Source organism: Lissotriton vulgaris, unplaced genomic scaffold (assembly GCF_964263255.1).
Source record: "Lissotriton vulgaris unplaced genomic scaffold, aLisVul1.2 SCAFFOLD_1061, whole genome shotgun sequence".
Classification (NCBI taxonomy): domain Eukaryota; kingdom Metazoa; phylum Chordata; class Amphibia; order Caudata; family Salamandridae; genus Lissotriton; species Lissotriton vulgaris.
In genome coordinates, this window is record NW_028255006.1 from 748,306 (window position 1) to 768,760 (window position 20,455).

Sequence of the window (20,455 nt, forward strand, 5' to 3'; positions counted from 1 at the left end):
AGAAGAGGTATTCATCATGTGACAAATAAAAGCTTCCTTTCCATGAGATCTAAGTGGAGTTTTTCCAACTTTGATGTGCGCTCCAAGAAAGCCACAGGTTGGCTTTGGTTGTTCTTAGGGTAGCAGCATTCTTACTTGTGGTGATCATATTTATTCGCTAAATAAGCAGGAGCCGTCTCAGGGTATTTTGGTGTTAAAAGCAAAATAGGTTTTGCTCCACTCCATTTATTGAAATGTGCCTAAGCCTGATTAACTGTATTTCATGCAGAAAAAGTGTGAAAACAACTCTCCCTCACATGCCTCTGAGAGTCCGACTCCGCAGACGCACGATTCTTCTGGCACCGTGGTCGTCCTTCACTTCGGAGGGACTATTTTCAGTCATATCTAAGAATAAACACTCCTCTCATTTCTCTCCCTACCTCTCTTCCAAGAGAGATCTGCCCATCATCAAAACCTTCTTGGAAGAGCTGAATAAATAAATCCTCGCCTCCCTGTCCTAAGGAACAGTTGCAGACTCCTAAAAATAGAACAAGTCTTACCATTACTTACAAAAAAGCCTGGGGAAGATCCAGAGGATGTCAACAACCCCCACCCTCCCCACCTCCAGTCTCCACACTATCCCTCCTACCTAGCGTGCTGCTCCAACCTGTGATAGAGGAACGCGGCCGCCTGGATGAGCTCCAGGTAGGCTTCGGGTCAGGCTGCAGCATTGAGACCACAACACTCAAAATGGCTGACGCACCGAGCCTCCTGGACGAAAGGGTCTCCTTTCGCTCATCTTTCTGGACCGAGGAGAATCGCCTCAATCTTCTCAGGACCTGCAGTAAGAACCTCGGGTTAAAGGGTGCAGTCCTCATCTGGTTTGCTTCCTACTTGAATAACCAATGACCGTGCATAAAATAGTGAATCCTTTACAACTATTACCAAGCTGGACCACCTTCTCTGTACTGGGGTGGACCTTAAGCCAACATTTCCTCCTCAAATGGTCTGTTGTTCCGGGAAGCATCTTGTTTTGTGCACTCCCTGCATCATTTTACTGTAGACCCTCTCTTTCCGGTGACTGTTTGCAGAGGTGCCGCATGACTCCAGTCTCATTTGCTGTAAACATTCCCTACACTCAGATATTCAAGGAAAAAACACCTTGTGTATCTCTTACCTTAATTGATGGAGCCCTAAAAACCTCTCCCTCCAGAATATTTCTTACCTTATTGTAAATAATTACAATTTGTGGATGACCACATGCCAGAGACAAAGTTCTCAACATAGCTGATATAGCTGTGGATTTAAGGCCTTCCTTTGATCCTCGCAGCCGGCCACACGCCCCCCCACTTGTTCATCCTATCATTGATATGTTTTCGAGGCAGTCCAAATGATCTGTGGAGTCCAGTAAATATTGTGCAGTCTGCCTGGGAGTTGTAAAGATTGAAATCTTTCTGTTCATTCTAAATGAGCCTTTAAATGCATTTTCTCTAGTTCAGTGATTCATAAACTTTCTTCTTTTCTGTATTTTATAGGCTTTTAAAGTTTCTCTTTCTCAGAAATTTAGTTTTTCTCTTATAAAACACTGGGTGCGTGAGGACTTGCAGAAAAAATGCCATGTAGCTATTGATTCCCCACAAACTGCCCTTGACCATACATGATACTAGATACTATTTATTTGGGAAATGAGGAATATGAGTGTGCAAGATTATTGGCTTCACATATTCGGGATGGTTTGTGATACCTAGATGAAGGGGAGTATGGTCTAGAGTGGGACACCCTAGGGGGCACCTGGATCTGTCGGATGTGCAATAAGAGCCCTCTCTTCTCTCCGTTCCAGGTGGATGTGCTCAGAGCTCTGGGGGCTGAGATTGTCCGGACCCCCACCAGTGCCAGGTATGACTCCCCAGAATCTCACGTGGGCGTGGCCTGGAGGCTTAAGAATGAGATCCCCAATTCTCATATATTGGACCAGGTATGTGAGGCCTTGCACCCTCTCCACACACCCTTCTGGCCCTGATGTGATCTCGCATTCGTCTGAACATTCTGTATCTGTATTCTCTCTCCTCTAATAGTACCGCAATGCCAGCAACCCGTTGGCTCACTACGACTCTACAGCCGAGGAAATCCTACAGCAGTGTGACAGTAAGTGCATCTCCTGGGTTTGTATAGGTGCCCCTTCCTAAGTGGCCTCCAACCTGGCAGTGGTGGCTGTCCGTCGGGCGCATGTGGGCAGGACCCTATCACACACACCCTGGCAGTGATGGCTGTCCGTCGGGCGCATGTGGGCAGGACCCTATCACACACACCCTGGCAATGGTGGCTGTCTGCCGGGCGCATGTGGGTAGGACCCTATCACACACACTCTGGCAGTGGTGGCTGTCCGTCGGGCACTTGTGGGTAGGACCCTATCACACACACCCTGGCAGTGGTAGCTGTCCATCTGGTGCATGTGGGCAGGACCCTATCACACACACCCTGGCAGTGGCGGCTGTCCATCGGGTGCATGTGGGCAGGACCCTATCGCACACACCCTAGCAGTGCTGGCTGTCCGTCGGGCGCCTTTGGGCAGGACCCTATCACACACACCCTGGCAATGGTGGCTGTCCGTCAGGCACATGTGGGCAGGACCCTATCACACACACCCTGGGAGTGGCGGCTGTCCATCGGGTGCATTTGGGCAGGACCCTATCACACACACCCTGGCAGTGCTGGCTGGTCCGTCGGGCACTTGTGGGCAGGACCCTATCACACACACCCTGGCAGTGCTGGCTATCCATCAGGCACATGTGGGTAGGACCCTATCACACACACCCTAGCAGTGGTAGCTGTCCGCCGGGCGCATGTGGGCAGGACCCTATCACACACACCCTTTATTTTATTTGTATTTATTTTTTATTTAATGCGATTTTATATAGCGCAAACTTTACCCGAATGTGTCAGAGCGCTTTACATAAGAACCAGTTACAAAACACAAAACATAAGGACTTAGGATTACATGCGTTACATAAAAGATACAAACAGAAAAAATTGCAAATGTACAAGATGTAAAGTCCCACAAGGAAGAGATACACACAGAAAGAAAAATTGCAAATGTACAGATAGTAAAGTCATTCAAGGAAGAGATACGAATGGATATATTCTAAGAGTCACATAGGAATGGTAGAGAGTACAAAGTCTACTGCATATACTAGTGATTAGAGTTATCTCTATATACATATATATACAAAAAGTAGAATTGGGTGGGAGTAGGGAGGGTGGGAGGGATACTGGGGTATGGAATAAAGGCAAATCAGAAACATTTGAGGATCGTCAAGGGGGAAACGAGGGAGAAGGCTAAAGGCAGAGGGAACGGACAAGATGGTGGGCCAGGGTCAGGAGAAGGAAGCGGCTGAGAGCAGCAGCAAAATGGCGGCCATAGAGGAGCAGAGCAGAGGGGGGCTGCCACAGGAGTCAGGAGGGAAAGGGATTGGGGGACCACCGAAGCCAAAACGAGTCAATTAGAAATGCAAACGCTCAGGGGCCACTGGACAGCAGAGTTGCCGAGGATGTTCAAAGGCACAGTCTCTGGGTCGCATGAGGGCAGCAGTGCCCCTCAGGCTGCACACAGCACGCCAAATGTCTGTGGAAGTCCGTGAGGGTGCCAGTGGACTTCCACAGACATTTGTGGTCCTGCCCACAAGTGCCCGACGGACAGCCCTGGTGGCTGTCCGTCGGGCACTTGTGGGCAGGACCCTATCACACACACCCTGGTGGCTGTCCATCAGGCACTTGTGGACAGGACCCTATCACACACACCCTGGCAGTGCTGGCCGTCCGTCGGGCGCATGAGGGCAGGACCCTATCACACACATCCTGGCAGTGCTGGCTGTCCGTCGGGCGCATGAGGGCAGGACCCTATCACACACATCCTGGCAGTGCTGGCCGTCCGTCGGGCGCATGAGGGCAGGACCCTATCACACACATCCTGGCAGTGCTGGCCGTCCGTCGGGCGCATGAGGGCAGGACCCTATCACACACACCACTACATGGATGCAAATTGAATTCATGGTTTATATCCAAATTTAGAAAGTGCATATTCTGTTCCCAACAGCAGTGATGAGCTCAAGCTGACTCGAGCCATCTGAAATGTGCAGTGTCTAATGTTCAAGTAACTTTGCAGCTAAAGACACATTGTAATCCAGTGTAGTGGCTCTCCCCTTTGCAAATGAAAATAATGTCTCGCCGCTGTGAGATGAACTAAGACAGTCTTGTTTGTTTCCATCTCTGTCTCTTCTGCTCACAGATAAACTGGACATGCTGGTGGTTGGCGCGGGCACAGGTGGCACCATCACAGGACTTGCCCGGAAGGTTAAGGAGAGGTGCCCTGAATGCAAGGTGAGTTAACACACCGGGTCTAGTTAACCCCTCTCTCTCTCTCTCTCTCTCCCTAGGGAATAGATGATTCCTGTTGAATTCAGTATAAGGGATGTCATGCCCTACTGGTGACTCATCACCAGTGTGTGAAGTGCACTATCTTTGCCGCTATCTTTCCCCCGCATTCCTAGCTTTCACATGTTTGACTCCACATTTCCCTGCGCGTTCCTATTCTTGACATGTTTGACTCTATCTTTCTACGCCTGCTTTCCTGTTAAATCAGAGTGACGTGCCCTGTGTGGTGTACCCCTTCACCAATAAATGGCGTTCTCTACCTGGTGTACCCCAGTGCTAGGGAATGAACAGACTCGCCTCTGAAACACCAGCCCGGGGATTGACACGTTCTGGCAGTTGAACCCCCATCAGTAGTTAGCGGCACAACACCTAGGTGAACCCTTGTTACTAAGACAAGCACTTCCCTACCTGATCAACACTGGGCATGATGCCCTGCTAGGAATCCTGTCTGACAGAGGTGAAATGCCGGGCCAGGTAATCCCCAGTCTCCTAGGTGTGACATACCTTGCCTGTTAAGTCCTACCACTAACAACGTACGTGGTGTGCCTGGCGAAGCGTCATTACCTATGAGTGACACGCTGCCTATTTCACCCCAACACCTGTTGGTGACACATGTCTGGTGTTCCCCTTTGCTAGGCTTCGGGACGCCCTGCTTATTGTCCTCCATCACCCATCAGTGACATTTCTTCTCTATTTGCCCCCTCTCTAAGGATGTGACATACTCTGTATGGCGTACCGCATTGGTTTGGAGTTACATACTCCGACTGATGCACCCCCATGCTCTTGAGTGGCTTGCCCCTCCTGGTTTACCACATTACTGATGTGTGACGTGCCGTTCGTAGTGTAGCGACACCACTAGAGAAGGATATCTCCATGCTCGAACATCGTGCATTGCTCCTCCTCGCTCGCGGAACCTCTGCAGAGCAGGCGGATGCTCTCTAGAGGCGTTGGCAAGCCGTGGCTGGATCTTACTGCCAGAGAGGTGACTTCATGAACGACTGCTCGCAGCAGACCGCACCGCGATGTTGAGTAATTGTCGACTGTGTAGTCAGTAGGGTGTGCATGGAGGACTGTAGTAGCTCATGAGTACCTTTTCTGCTCATAGGCCGTCTGTTGAAGACGGTGTTGATGCCGAAGTCCATTCTGCTGCCCGTAGGTAGTCAAAGCCGTGGTAATTCATAACCGGGTCTGTTTCATGGAGGCGGTAGTCATGTTTATGAGTTATCGTTTAATCCAGAAGTATCTTAAGCGATGAAGGTGGCTGAAGGGATGGTGGAAATTGAAGAAGGGGAAGCATTACCCAGAGCAGTCCTCGTATATCCCTTCTGGAGAGCTGTAATGTGGAAGAACATTCTGTTGACATTAGGCATCTGGGAGTGTGGCGATTGGGGAGTATAAGTCCCTGCCTCTGGGTGTCTGTTGGGGAGTCTAATCCTGGAGTTCTGGCAGAGGTCAGTTTGGTGTCAGTGGACGTGGTTGTATTCTGATGTTACTCTCCAGTACCAGTGGGAGGTGTCCAGGTAAGGCTGGTGATCACACATTAAAGCCCCTGGGTGCCCCCCTCCAGGGGTATGGCGGGGGGTGTAGTAGTTCTCTTGCAAGTACTAGAGTGCAATCTAGGCTACAGGCGTAGGATTAAGTGTGACCACCTGAAAGTTAGTTCTCCGCTCTGAATGGGGATTCTCTCCAGATTGTTTATCACCTGGTGCCTCGTTGGTCTTCGTATGTAGAATTTTCTGTTATACGCTGTAGAACTAGTTTTGCGTATGTGCGAGTGCATCTCACTGATCCATGAAGTAGACCAACAATATTTAAACCCATAACCTGCTTCTAATGTTCTCCTTCACCCAAAGCACAGTCGGCAGAAAAGCCCTCTCATGCTCTGCAGCCTGCCCACGTGAGAGCGCGAAGGTACACGTAATAATGATATATTTGTCGATCAAAGGTTTGTGATTGCCAATATGTCCCTTGTGGAACAGCCCTGGCCAGCTAAAATGCACGTGTTAAATAGCCATCTGTCCCCGCATGCTCCTACCCTTGACATGTTTGTCTCCATCTTTCCCGCTCGTTCCAAGCCTTGACATGTTTTATTCCATCTTTCCTCGCTTGTTTTAGCCTTGACATGATTGACTCTGTTTCCCAGCGTGCTTCTACTCTTTACATATTTGACTCCATCTTTCCCTGTGTTTTCCTAGCCTTCACATGTTTGACTCCATCTTTCCACGAGTTCGCCTACCCTTGACATGTTTGATTCTATCTCTCCCCGTGCGTTCCTAGACTTCACATGTTGACTCCACCTTTCGCCGCGCGCTCCCAGCCTTGACATGTTTGACTCCATCTTTCGCCGCACGCTCCCAGCCTTGACATGTTTGACTCCATCTTTCGCTGCGCGCTCCCAGCCTTGACATGTTTGACTCAATCTTCCTCCATGCACTCCCAGCCTTGACATGTTTGACTTCATCTTTCTCTGTGCACTCCTAGCCTTCACATGTTTGACTCAATCTTTCTCCGTGCACTCCCAGCCTTCACATGTTTGACTCCATCCTTCCACGCGTTCGCCTACCCTTGACATGTTTGATTCTATCTCTCCCCGTGCGTTCCTAGCCTTGACATGTTTTACTCCATCTTTTGCGGCGCGCTCCCAGCCTTGACATGTTTGAATCCATCTTTCGCCGCACGCTCCCTGCCTTGACATGTTTGACTCCATCTTTCGCTGCGCGCTCCCAGCCTTGACATGTTTGACTCCATCTTTCTCCGTGCACTCCCAACCTTGACATGTTTGACTCCATCTTTCAGCTGGCGCGCTCCCAGCCTTCACATGTTTGACTCCATCCTTCCACGCGTTCGCCTACCCTTGACATGTTTGATTCTATCTCTCTCTGTGCGTTCCTAGCCTTGACATGTTTTACTCCATCTTTCGCCGCGCGCTCCCAGCCTTGACATGTTTGACTCCATCTTTCTCCGTGCACTCCTAGCCTTCATGTTTGACTCCATCTTTCACCGCACGCTCCCACTCTTGACATGTTTGACTCCATCTTTCGCCGCGCGCTCCCAGCCTTGACATGTTTGACTCCATCTTTCTCAGTGCACTCCCAGCCTTGACATGTTTGACTCCATCTTTCAGCTGGTGCGCTCCCAGCCTTCACATGTTTGACTCCATCCTTCCACGCGTTCGCCTACCCTTGACATGTTTGATTCTATCTCTCCCTGTGCGTTCCTAGCCTTGACATGTTTTACTCCATCTTTCGCCGCACACTCCCAGCCTTGACATGTTTGACTCCATCTTTCGCCGCGCGCTCCCCAGCCTTGACATGTTTGACTCCATCTTTCTCCGTGCACTCCCAGCCTTGATGTGTTTGATTCCATCTTTCTCCGTGCACTCCTAGCCTTCACGTTTGACTCCATCTTTCGCCGCGTGCTCCCAGCCTTGACATGTTTGACTCCATCTTTCGCCGCGCGCTCCCAGCCTTGACATGTTTGACTTTATTTTTCGCCGCGCGCTCCCAGCCTTGACGTGTTTGATTCCATCTTTCTCCGTGCACTCCTAGCCTTCACATGTTTGACTCAATCTTTCGCCGCGCGCTCCCAGCCTTGACATGTTTGACTCCATCTTTCACCGCGCGCTCCCAGCCCTGACATGTTTGACTCCATCTTTCTCTGTGCACTCCCAGCCTTCCCATGTTTGACTCCATCCTTCCACACGTTCGCCTACCCTTGACATGTTTGATTCTATCTCTCCCCGTGCGTTCCTAGCCTTGACATGTTTTACTCCATCTTTTGCGGCGCGCTCCCAGCCTTGACATGTTTGAATCCATCTTTCGCCGCACGCTCCCTGCCTTGACATGTTTGACTCCATCTTTCGCTGCGCGCTCCCAGCCTTGACATGTTTGAATCCATCTTTCGCCGCACGCTCCCTGCCTTGACATGTTTGACTCCATCTTTCGCCGCGCGCTTCCAGCCTTGACATGTTTGAATCCATCTTTCGCCGCACGCTCCCTGCCTTGACATGTTTGACTCCATCTTTCGCTGCGCGCTCCCAGCCTTGACATGTTTGACTCCATCTTTCTCCGTGCACTCCCAACCTTGACATGTTTGTCTCTATCTTTCAGCTGGCGCGCTCCCAGCCTTGACATGTTTTACTCCATCTTTCGCCGCGCGCTCCCAGCCTTGACATGTTTGACTCCATCTTTCTCCGTGCACTCCTAGCCTTCATGTTTGACTCAATCTTTCTCCGTGCACTCCCAGCCTTCACATGTTTGACTCCATCTTTCGCTGTGCGCTCCCAGCCTTCCCATGTTTGACTCCATCCTTCCACGCGTTCGCCTACCCTTGACATGTTTGATTCTATCTCTCCCCGTGCGTTCCTAGCCTTGACATGTTTTACTCCATCTTTTGCGGCGCGCTCCCAGCCTTGACATGTTTGAATCCATCTTTCGCCGCACGCTCCCTGCCTTGACATGTTTGACTCCATCTTTCGCTGCGCGCTCCCAGCCTTGACATGTTTGACTCCATCTTTCTCCGTGCACTCCCAACCTTGACATGTTTGACTCCATCTTTCAGCTGGCGCGCTCCCAGCCTTCACATGTTTGACTCCATCCTTCCACGCGTTCACCTACCCTTGACATGTGTGATTCTATCTCTCCCTGTGCGTTCCTAGCCTTGACATGTTTTACTCCATCTTTCGCCGCGCGCTCCCAGCCTTGACATGTTTGACTCCATCTTTCGCCGCGCGCTCCCAGCCTTGACATGTTTGGCTCCATCTTTCTCAGTGCACTCCCAGCCTTGACATGTTTGACTCCATCTTACAGCTGGTGCGCTCCCAGCCTTCACATGTGTGACTCCATCCTTCCACGCGTTCGCCTACCCTTGACATGTTTGATTCTATCTCTCCCTGTGCGTTCCTAGCCTTGACATGTTTTACTCCATCTTTCGCCGCACACTCCCAGCCTTGACATGTTTGACTCCATCTTTCTCCGTGCACTCCTAGCCTTCATGTTTGACTCCATCTTTCACCGCACGCTCCCACTCTTGACATGTTTGACTCCATCTTTCGCCGCTCGCTCCCAGCCTGGACATGTTTGACTCCATCTTTCTCAGTGCACTCCCAGCCTTGACATGTTTGACTCCATCTTTCAGCTGGTGCGCTCCCAGCCTTCACATGTTTGACTCCATCCTTCCACGCGTTCGCCTACCCTTGACATGTTTGATTCTATCTCTCCCTGTGCGTTCCTAGCCTTGACATGTTTTACTCCATCTTTCGCCGCACACTCCCAGCCTTGACATGTTTGACTCCATCTTTCGCCGCGCGCTCCCCAGCCTTGACATGTTTGACTCCATCTTTCTCCGTGCACTCCCAGCCTTGATGTGTTTGATTCCATCTTTCTCCGTGCACTCCTAGCCTTCACGTTTGACTCCATCTTTCGCCGCGCTCTCCCAGCCTTGACATGTTTGACTCAATCTTTCGCCGCGTGCTCCCAGCCTTGACATGTTTGACTCCATCTTTCGCCGCGCGCTCCCAGCCTTGACATGTTTGACTTTATTTTTCGCCGCGCGCTCCCAGCCTTGACGTGTTTGATTCCATCTTTCTCCGTGCACTCCTAGCCTTCACATGTTTGACTCAATCTTTCGCCGCGCGCTCCCAGCCTTGACATGTTTGACTCCATCTTTCACCGCGCGCTCCCAGCCCTGACATGTTTGACTCCATCTTTCTCTGTGCACTCCTAGCCTTCACGTTTGACTCCATATTTCCATGCGTTCGCCTACCCTTCACATGTTTGACTCCATCTTTCTCCGTGCACTCCTTGCCTTCACATGTTTGACTTCATCTTTCGCCGCGCGCTCCCAGCCTTGACATCTTTAACTCCATCTTTCTCCATGCACTCCTAGCCTTCACATGTTTGACTCCAACTTTCGCCGCGCGTTCCCAGCCTTGACGTGTTTGATTCCATCTTTCTCCGTGCACTCCTAGCCTTCACATGTTTGACTCCAACTTTCGCCGCGCGCTCCCAGCCTTGACGTGTTTGATTCCATCTTTCTCCGTGCACTCCTAGCCTTCACATGTTTGACTCAATCTTTCGCCGCGCGCTCCCAGCCTTGACATGTTTGACTCCATCTTTCACCGCGCGCTCCCAGCCCTGACATGTTTGACTCCATCTTTCTCTGTGCACTCCTAGCCTTCACGTTTGACTCCATATTTCCATGCGTTCGCCTACCCTTCACATGTTTGACTCCATCTTTCTCCGTGCACTCCTTGCCTTCACATGTTTGACTTCATCTTTCGCCGCGCGCTCCCAGCCTTGACATCTTTAACTCCATCTTTCTCCATGCACTCCTAGCCTTCACATGTTTGACTCCAACTTTCGCCGCGCGCTCCCAGCCTTGACATGTTTGACTCCATCTTTCGCCGCGCGCTCCCAGCCTTGACATGTTTGACTCCATTTTGCGCCGCGCGCTCCCAGCCTTCACATGTTTGACTTCATCTTTCCCCGCGCGCTCCCAGCCTAAACATGTTTGCCACTATCTTTACCCCTGTGGTCCCAGCCTTGACATGTTTGACTCCATCTTTCGCCGCGCACTCCCAGCCTTGACATGTTTGACTCCATCTTTTGCCGCTCGCTCCCAGCCTCGACATGTTTGACTTCGTTTTTTGCCGCGCGCTCCCAGCCTTGACATGTTGGACTCCATCTTTCCACGCGTTCGCCTACCCTTCACATGTTTGACTCCATCTTTCTCCGTGCACTCCTAGCCTTCACATGTTTGACTCCATCTTTCGCCGCGCGCTCCCAGCCTTGACATCTTTGACTCCATCTTTCTCCGTGCACTCCTAGCCTTCACATGTTTGACTCCATCTTTCGCCGCGCGTTCCCAGCCTTGACATGTTTGACTCCATCTTTCGCCGCGCGCTCCCAGCCTTCACATGTTTGACTCCATCTTTCCCAGCGCGCTCCCAGCCTAGACATGTTTGACTCCATCTTTCGCCGCGCGCTCCCAGCCTAGACATGTTTGCCACTATCTTTAGCCGTGCGGTCCTAGACTTGACATGTTTACCTTCATGTTTACCCACGTGTTTCTATCCTTGACATGTTTGTCTCTATCTTTCCATGCTTGCTCTTAGCCTTGACATGTTGCCTCTTCTTCTGTATCTGGCTCTGTGTGATCACTGAATACAGAATGCAAGGCGTAGTAGCCGTCTGACCCCATCTCTCTTCTAATGGCAGGTGATTGGTGTTGATCCAGAAGGTTCCATCCTGGCGGAGCCCGAATCTTTGAATGTGACAGACAAGACTGCGTATGAAGTGGAAGGCATTGGGTACGACTTCATTCCCACAGTGCTGGACAGATCGGTGAGTTTGTGCTTTGTGCGCTGCTGTGTTTGCGTGTGCGTCTACCTACCCATAACACAAGAGCTCCTTGTACAAGAGCGGGTTACAGGATACGAATCATAGCAGTGCAAGTAGCTGTTAGAGGGGGCTCTCTTCATCTGTGGTCTGATAAAAGGATTCAGTAGAAGTTGATGTTTGCGAAGGAGGAAGGTCTGAAGCTGCTCCTGGAGGTGGACCACGGAAGGTGCTCCTTGGCTCTCTTTTGGGATACCCTTCCAGACTCTCCTCTGTAGTAGGAGAAGCGCTGTTGTCTGCTCTACGTGCGTTTCTTGCTCGCAAGCCTGGCAGCGTGAATGCTGTGAGTGTTAAATGAAGTTTTAGGAAGTGACACTCCTTGGTTGTCTAGGTAATGGTAGAGAAAGTAATTCTCCCAAAGATTTACATCAGGTAGCTTTACCTGGGCTGTAGATTTGCAAGCATTCATATACTAGGTCTGGACATGCTTTTCAGTTGGGGCTGGCCAGGAGGACCTGTTGATCGTTTTCTAGGTGCGTTATTGTCCCGGGCGTCCATTGGGCAGAATATCGACACATCTTGACTCCTCCAAACCCATATTTCTTTTCCATTAGAGGAACACTTGCTGAATCCCTCCTTCTTTACCTGTGGCAGTTTGTGCTGTCTATATTTCCACCAAAAGTCCCTTGGCGTGAGAGGGTGGTGCTGTTGTAGGCAGAATTGAAAAATTAGTGGGTTTTTTTCAAAGCAAAGCATGACAGAGTATCCACAGCACTTCCCCGTTCTATGCCTAGAAAACAAAAAATGAGAAAAACACATCTGGCTTGTTGGTGATAGTACATTTCAAAGTCTTAAAAGAACCTATTCTGTGACCTGTCCTCCAAGTCATCAGAAATACAATCCCCTCTAAGGAACTTGTCCAGAGTGTCCGATCGAAGGGCACGTGTGGCAGTCTGCGCTAGTAACCTCTCTGAGACCAAGCGGCCCCTCGAGCTGAGCTTCAGACATCTGCTGTGTAACATAAGGAGGATGCAACAGCGAGCAGTTGTGAAAGAGGTCCTCTCTGTCATGGGACGCTCTCAGATATCCATAAACCGTATCATAGGTCTGCGCGTGTGCGGATCCCTGGATCACCTTCATTTCAAAACTTTCCGCGGAGAGAGCCATGCCATGGGGTTTTAAAAACATACAATTACTCAAATTAACAGAATAATGTATTGGACTGTCCCGTAACTTCACTAGACCCTTTCTCAAACTCCAAACTAATACAAGAAATCTAAGGCCCCCGGCCTTCCCATCAAGCAGTCTGAGGTCGGTGACTCGAGGCATTTTCCTGGTTCGCCCAAAAAACGATGCACAATTGCTGCTGCCATTTTAATTCATATTTTGTCTAAAAACTGTAATTTTGGGGTTTGTTGTTGCATCACTTTTTTTAACATCCATATTCTTTCTTTGCAAGTGCTTATTTTTGGGAGGAGGAAGGTGGGAGTGGTGAGTCGGGGTCCTACCATCTTCCTGCCTGGCAGAGCATCACAGGAAATGTTTGGGTGATGAATATTATGAAACCTGGTTACAAATTCAGATTTCATTCTCCTCAGTCTTCCATTCCGCAGACGGCTTCCAGGTGGCTTCATCCAAAACATTTCATTCAAGAAGTAAAAACGCTTCTTCACAAGAGAAGTGTACTGTTGAAAACGCTCCAAAGTTGCAGGAGAACCAGGCAATGTATTGTGCTAAGTTTGTTCCAGAAAAAGTCAGAGTCAGACTTTTGTCCCTCTTGGAACCTAAAATGGGGCAAAAAATGAAACCTTCTGCTTGCTGAATATTCAGCAAATGTGTCGTTTTCTTCGCCAGTGAGAATGCATGGCGTCGGTAGACCTGCATGTGCCTGTTTTTATATTTCCAACAAGGGGTGGTGAGGGACAGAGTCTCTGAATTAAACAGAATACTCTCACCCAGTCAAGAGATCAGGGCTAGATCCAACACCGTTTTTTAGCTCACTGCACCATCCCAGTTTCAGAACCTGGCTGTATGCAAATTAGTCTGTTCCTGTCCCAGTGCATGATGGGAACAGGGCAAACCAAACTACAAAAGCCAATTCTTACACTGGGAAGGAAACAAGCTACCGGGGACCGGTTTCTGGCATTTCAGCCTCTTCGGCCCGGCTTGCTTGAATCCTGATGGTGCAATGAGCAAGGGACTCACATCTGAGTATACCCTTCCACGCTTAGGGTGGACAAAAATATTTACAACAAGGGGTGGTGAGGGACAGAGTCTCTGAATTAAACAGAATACTCTCACCCAGTCAAGAGATCAGGGCTAGATCCAACACCGTTTTTTAGCTCACTGCACCATCCCAGTTTCAGAACCTGGCTGTATGCAAATTAGTCTGTTCCTGTCCCAGTGCATGATGGGAACAGGGCAAACCAAACTACAAAAGCCAATTCTTACACTGGGAAGGAAACAAGCTACCGGGGACCGGTTTCTGGCATTTCAGCCTCTTCGGCCCGGCTTGCTTGAATCCTGATGGTGCAATGAGCAAGGGACTCACATCTGAGTATACCCTTCCACGCTTAGGGTGGACAAAAATATTTACAACAAGGGGTGGTGAGGGACAGAGTCTCTGAATTAAACAGAATACTCTCACCCAGTCAAGAGATCAGGGCTAGATCCAACACCGTTTTTTAGCTCACTGCACCATCCCAGTTTCAGAACCTGGCTGTATGCAAATTAGTCTGTTCCTGTCCCAGTGCATGATGGGAACAGGGCAAACCAAACTACAAAAGCCAATTCTTACACTGGGAAGGAAACAAGCTACCGGGGACCGGTTTCTGGCATTTCAGCCTCTTCGGCCCGGCTTGCTTGAATCCTGATGGTGCAATGAGCAAGGGACTCACATCTGAGTATACCCTTCCACGCTTAGGGTGGACAAAAATATTTACAACAAGGGGTGGTGAGGGACAGAGTCTCTGAATTAAACAGAATACTCTCACCCAGTCAAGAGATCAGGGCTAGATCCAACACCGTTTTTTAGCTCACTGCACCATCCCAGTTTCAGAACCTGGCTGTATGCAAATTAGTCTGTTCCTGTCCCAGTGCATGATGGGAACAGGGCAAACCAAACTACAAAAGCCAATTCTTACACTGGGAAGGAAACAAGCTACCGGGGACCGGTTTCTGGCATTTCAGCCTCTTCGGCCCGGCTTGCTTGAATCCTGATGGTGCAATGAGCAAGGGACTCACATCTGAGTATACCCTTCCACGCTTAGGGTGGACAAAAATATTTACAACAAGGGGTGGTGAGGGACAGAGTCTCTGAATTAAACAGAATACTCTCACCCAGTCAAGAGATCAGGGCTAGATCCAACACCGTTTTTTAGCTCACTGCACCATCCCAGTTTCAGAACCTGGCTGTATGCAAATTAGTCTGTTCCTGTCCCAGTGCATGATGGGAACAGGGCAAACCAAACTACAAAAGCCAATTCTTACACTGGGAAGGAAACAAGCTACCGGGGACCGGTTTCTGGCATTTCAGCCTCTTCGGCCCGGCTTGCTTGAATCCTGATGGTGCAATGAGCAAGGGACTCACATCTGAGTATACCCTTCCACGCTTAGGGTGGACAAAAATATTTACAACAAGGGGTGGTGAGGGACAGAGTCTCTGAATTAAACAGAATACTCTCACCCAGTCAAGAGATCAGGGCTAGATCCAACACCGTTTTTTAGCTCACTGCACCATCCCAGTTTCAGAACCTGGCTGTATGCAAATTAGTCTGTTCCTGTCCCAGTGCATGATGGGAACAGGGCAAACCAAACTACAAAAGCCAATTCTTACACTGGGAAGGAAACAAGCTACCGGGGACCGGTTTCTGGCATTTCAGCCTCTTCGGCCCGGCTTGCTTGAATCCTGATGGTGCAATGAGCAAGGGACTCACATCTGAGTATACCCTTCCACGCTTAGGGTGGACAAAAATATTTACAACAAGGGGTGGTGAGGGACAGAGTCTCTGAATTAAACAGAATACTCTCACCCAGTCAAGAGATCAGGGCTAGATCCAACACCGTTTTTTAGCTCACTGCACCATCCCAGTTTCAGAACCTGGCTGTATGCAAATTAGTCTGTTCCTGTCCCAGTGCATGATGGGAACATTTCCAGCATCGAACCATGTCCACTGCGGGTAGACTTGGATGATCAGTGGTGCCAGAAGACTGGAGACTTGGATGAGAAGACAGGGCCCTCCATCCCTCCCCCTGCCCCCTGTACTAGTGCTTCCTGTGGTTCATAGAGTTCTTGGGTCTACAGAGGGGGATCCCCCCAATCCAGACGCCAAGGGAGACCCTACTATCCCCCAGAACAGTTGGGCTACAGTCAGGTCTGTTCCTCCTCAAGAGGGCAGTGCCAGGACTACAGCAGAGCATCCGAGGAAGAAGAGGGGAGCCCCCCAGCCAACTCCCTGGATCACCCAAACAGAGATTGACATTTGCCAGCTACCACTCCCCCACCCCCCGCCTGACCTTGGTTCTTCCGGCCGAGGGAAGAATCTCTGCCCGTGCTCCCACTTGGGAAAGACTGTCGGATGCTCTAAGTAGAGTAAAAGGAACCATAGAGAAGGTCCCAATGAATCAAAGGTATCGAAGACCTGGTCACGAAGTGAATCCGTACCCGGCGGCGAATGACTCGTCACCGCTCCTTCGAAGGGAGAGGCTCGTGCCGCCAAAGCCGAGTGCATCACCCTACTCCAAGAACCAGGACTTACTTTGAACACTCAGAAATATTCCATATATCCTGAGACAAGACTGCAGTGCATAGGAGCATCCTAGGCACTTGCTTAACTGGGGACAGCTTTATTGAAAGAAAGAGTTGCAAAACCTCAGGGTATGGCAAAGGCAATTAAAGCAAAGCCGGAGTGGCAGCTGTGCCATGACACAGGCACCCACCTACATCAAGAAGCAGCAGCCATTTAGCAAAAAGCATTGCTAGAGCTAAAAGGTCGGCCAATGCCTGTCGAAGGTGAGACCTGTGGACTTTGGGCTATGCTTGCTTCCAAAGAGGTTAGTAAAAAGGGTGTCAAGGCTGTGATCCTGCCTTTGTATTTCCTTTTAAATGAGCTGCCACCCAGATCCTTCATGGGGGGGTGGGGCGGGGGCAGTCTTGAAGTTCCTTAAAGGTACGGTGTAAGCAGGCACAGTGAATGATTATTAATTAGAGGCCACAGTGTCCCTTGAGTATGGAGTTTTACAAATGTCTAATATGTTTGTGTTTTCAGCCAAACTTGATGACAATTAGATGAAGGCCATTTTGGGTACAATGCGTGTTTTGGCACAGGTCGCACTCGAGTTCCATCTTGGATTGTCGCTTTTCTGTCAGTTCAAGGAAATTGAATGAATGAATGAATGAAACATATAAAGCGCAGCAGCTGCTCCAAACTAGAGCATCAGGTTCGGAGTTGATAGAGGGAAATTGGCAACATCCACCAGCACAGATGTGGGTGTGAATGGCCCTAAGGATGATGTATCCATCAATCAATCAGGGTGATTGTAAAGCGCGACTACTCACCCGTAAGGGTCTCAAGGCGCTGCTGGACGGTCGAAGAACTGCGGGTCAGTCAAAGAGCCAGCTCTTGAGGTCCTTCCCGATGCTGATTGCCTGTGGTGGAGAGGCGTTCCAGGTCTTTGCAACGAGGTAGGAGAAGGATGTTCCTCCAGCTGCGGCCTTGCAGATCCATGGGATGCTGACCAGGTCCAGCTGGGCGGAGCTGGGCGGAGCAGGGGTGTCTGGTGGGTGGGTAGAAGGAGAGGCGATGGTTGATGTCTGCAGGTCCGCCGTCTTGGAGGGCTTTGTAGGTGTGTGAGGAGATTAAAGGTGATTCTTTTGTTGACTGGAAGCCAGTGGAGGTCTCTCAGGTGTTTGGGGGTGTGGCTGCGGCGGGGGATGTTCAGGGTGAGTCTGGCGGAGGCGTTCTGCGGTTTCCTGAGGAGTTTCTGGGGGATGCCGGTGTAGAGTGCAGATGTGGAACATAGGCCAGGGCATTACTCGCTCCAAGGCTGTCCAAAGTATATTGAACGCCCACAGTGGGTGTAAGTGCCATTTCCCATCAGCTGCTGTTGTATCTTCTCACAAAGTTGGGCTCTTCGAAGATATTATTTTCACAACACTTATTCAGGGTGTAACTAATACTTGAGCAGATGGCAGCTTTCCATATTAAAATATTATTATTGTATCGTAGGTATATAATGATCTTTATTGAAAAATGGGGCCCAACAGCCACTGCACAGCTTTCATATTATTTTGGTCATGGAAGTAAGTACTAGAGGTGCCGTGTGTCAAGTCCACCGATATATCTGGTTTTTTGGGCATTTCCCTTTCCTCCTGGATCCAAGCAGTGACTGACTTAGAGAACATTAAAAGGGGACAATTTCCAAAAGGCTTGCTCCTGCCCAGCAGTTGCTCATCAGAAGGTGGGGCCTCTTTAGGTCTTTCACAGACTGCAGTAGGTGATAGATGTATTGGTGAGATCTGTCCTGGGGATGTTGGTTGTTGCAGTTCAAGACTGGAGTCTCTTGCTCGCCTGCTCTTGTGTGACGCGGTGGTTTCAATCTGTGCAGGTGGTGGACTGCTGGTACAAGAGCAACGACGAGGAGTCCTTTGCCATGGCCCGGATGCTGATCCGACAGGAAGGCTTGCTGTGCGGTAAGACCCGGTCTTCCTCCTACCACTGACTGCAACACAGGCTCAAGCCATTCATTAGTACTTTCCATTTTGTTTTCAATTTTAGTACAAATTCTTGCATTCAAACCACCAACTCACAGAGCATATTTCAGATTATTCAAAATTGTATTTTCCCCTTTGCATGTAGCTTGTGAAGTTCCCTGGTGACGTTGCATTTCTTTTCTCTGGTTCTGCAGGAGGAAGTTCTGGCACAGCCATGTCTATTGCGGTGAAGGCTGCACAGGAGCTGAAGGAAGGACAGCGCTGCGTGGTCATCTTGCCGGACTCTGTCCGCAATTACATGTAAGCACCTACTAAGACCAGCCATATAGTCTAGTAAGTAGGAGACGAGCTTCAAAACCAACTCTGCTCTGGAACAGAGAAATGTCTTTGGAAAACAGCAGGACTCTTAAACACATCTGAGAAGCAGCAGGGTGGTGCTAGGGGGGTTCCTGCGTGCGTAACAGCAGTACAGTCCCATTGCCTCTATCCGTTTGATGCCAGATGTTCTGGACTGAAGTTGCTTGACAGGTATCATGTTTAAGAGTGTGGCCGAGTGCAATCTTCATTTATCTGAGGTGCTTGATACCCGCTATCATTTGGAGTTTAGATCCTCCTTCCTTGCGCAGTCTTGTGACCACTTTGTTCCCCTCCAGAGCATGGACGGTACGGCCTACTCCATGGTCCGGCACAGTGGTTACCCGGGAGGTGGTCTGCATTGTGAGCTCCTACACCTCTGCTTCCTGGGGTCATCAGAAGCCTGCTTTGATTATTAGTTCATGCCTGCACCAGTTGAGTTGTCTGCTTTTTGTTTCCAATCTCTGATTTCTCCTCCATCTCCTTTATAGGTCTAAGTTCTTGAGTGACAAGTGGATGGTGCAGAAGCAGTTCATGACCACTGAGGACCTGGAGGTGGCTAAACCCTGGTACGTTTCTATTACACCAATGTTAAGTCTATTGAATGAGTTACCTTGCCCTTATCTCGGGTGTCAAGCACAATATGGATGTGGCATTGGTTCCCCAGACCATGTTAATACGCCTATCAGTTACCCAGCACCTCTTCTACGCTCCCAGGGGACACCCTCACGTACACGGAGGGTGTCTCCACTGGGTCACCTTATCTGCTTTTTCCTACTTATCCTCCTCTCTCTGTTGCAGGTGGTGGCACATCAAGGTGCAGGAACTAAACCTCTGTGCTCCGCTGACCGTGCTTCCAAGCGTCACCTGTGAGCGGACAATTGAAGTCTTGCGGGAGAAGGGCTTTGACCAGGTGCCCATCGTGGAGGAGTCTGGGTAGGTGGTAACATGCAACAGAATCCACCTTCCCCTGACATTTCGGCTTCTTGTCTACACTGAGCCTCGTGTCCCTGTACCTCCCCAGCTAACTATTGTTCTTGATCAGCGCATTTATCTGCACTCGAATATCCATTCTGATGTCTTAACCAGAAAAGCACTTCCTCAATCTGTTCTTTCATTGTCGTCCACCACCCGGTTCGATATGTGCACATGAAATGGAAGCGGCCACTTACAGTGAATGATCCCTCCTAGCGGCAAGAGCTGTAGATGTTACATTAGAGATGAAAAATAATCCGTACAATTGGTATATTGCAATAAGCTTTTAAGACCGATTTCTTTGTTATGTTTAATGTACACATTAGAAGAGTTGACAAATGTTTCACCTGAACTTCCATGGACTCGCTTGCTTTGACGGTTCCTTGTTACTGGGCTCAGACTCATGGATGGCTTAAAGCCACAGCCTCCACCGAAGAGTCCATCTAGTTCTCCTGGGCCTTCTGTCCTGCTCTCACTGTGGGGATGGGTCATTTAATACTGCTCGGCAACCATTTAACAGTCTTTCTGTTGCCCAGTTCAATGTGAGTGACCTAGGGCAAGCTTGGGCTAATTCAAGGCTTACCATTGTTTTGAGGCAAACAATTGAATTTTACTAGTTACACCGTTGAACTGATCCTTCAGATTACCTGCACGCCGTGACGTAACA

At 49.7% G+C, this 20,455-nt stretch overlaps 1 protein-coding gene across 1 annotated transcript in view; it reads left to right on the plus strand.

Annotated features, from left to right (window-relative positions):
• The window catches only part of LOC147659353 (cystathionine beta-synthase-like protein), an 87,012-nt gene extending 67,259 nt beyond the window's left edge, over window positions 1-19,753 (plus strand). Inside the window, exons 6-13 of the mRNA XM_086951819.1 lie at window positions 1,820-1,954; window positions 2,055-2,124; window positions 4,265-4,356; window positions 11,628-11,753; window positions 18,354-18,438; window positions 18,654-18,759; window positions 19,305-19,382; window positions 19,615-19,753. Coding sequence (XP_086807945.1) covers window positions 1,820-1,954; window positions 2,055-2,124; window positions 4,265-4,356; window positions 11,628-11,753; window positions 18,354-18,438; window positions 18,654-18,759; window positions 19,305-19,382; window positions 19,615-19,753 — 831 coding nt within the window. The remainder of the gene's footprint in view (window positions 1-1,819; window positions 1,955-2,054; window positions 2,125-4,264; window positions 4,357-11,627; window positions 11,754-18,353; window positions 18,439-18,653; window positions 18,760-19,304; window positions 19,383-19,614) is intronic.
• The last annotated feature ends 702 nt before the right edge of the window (window positions 19,754-20,455 follow it).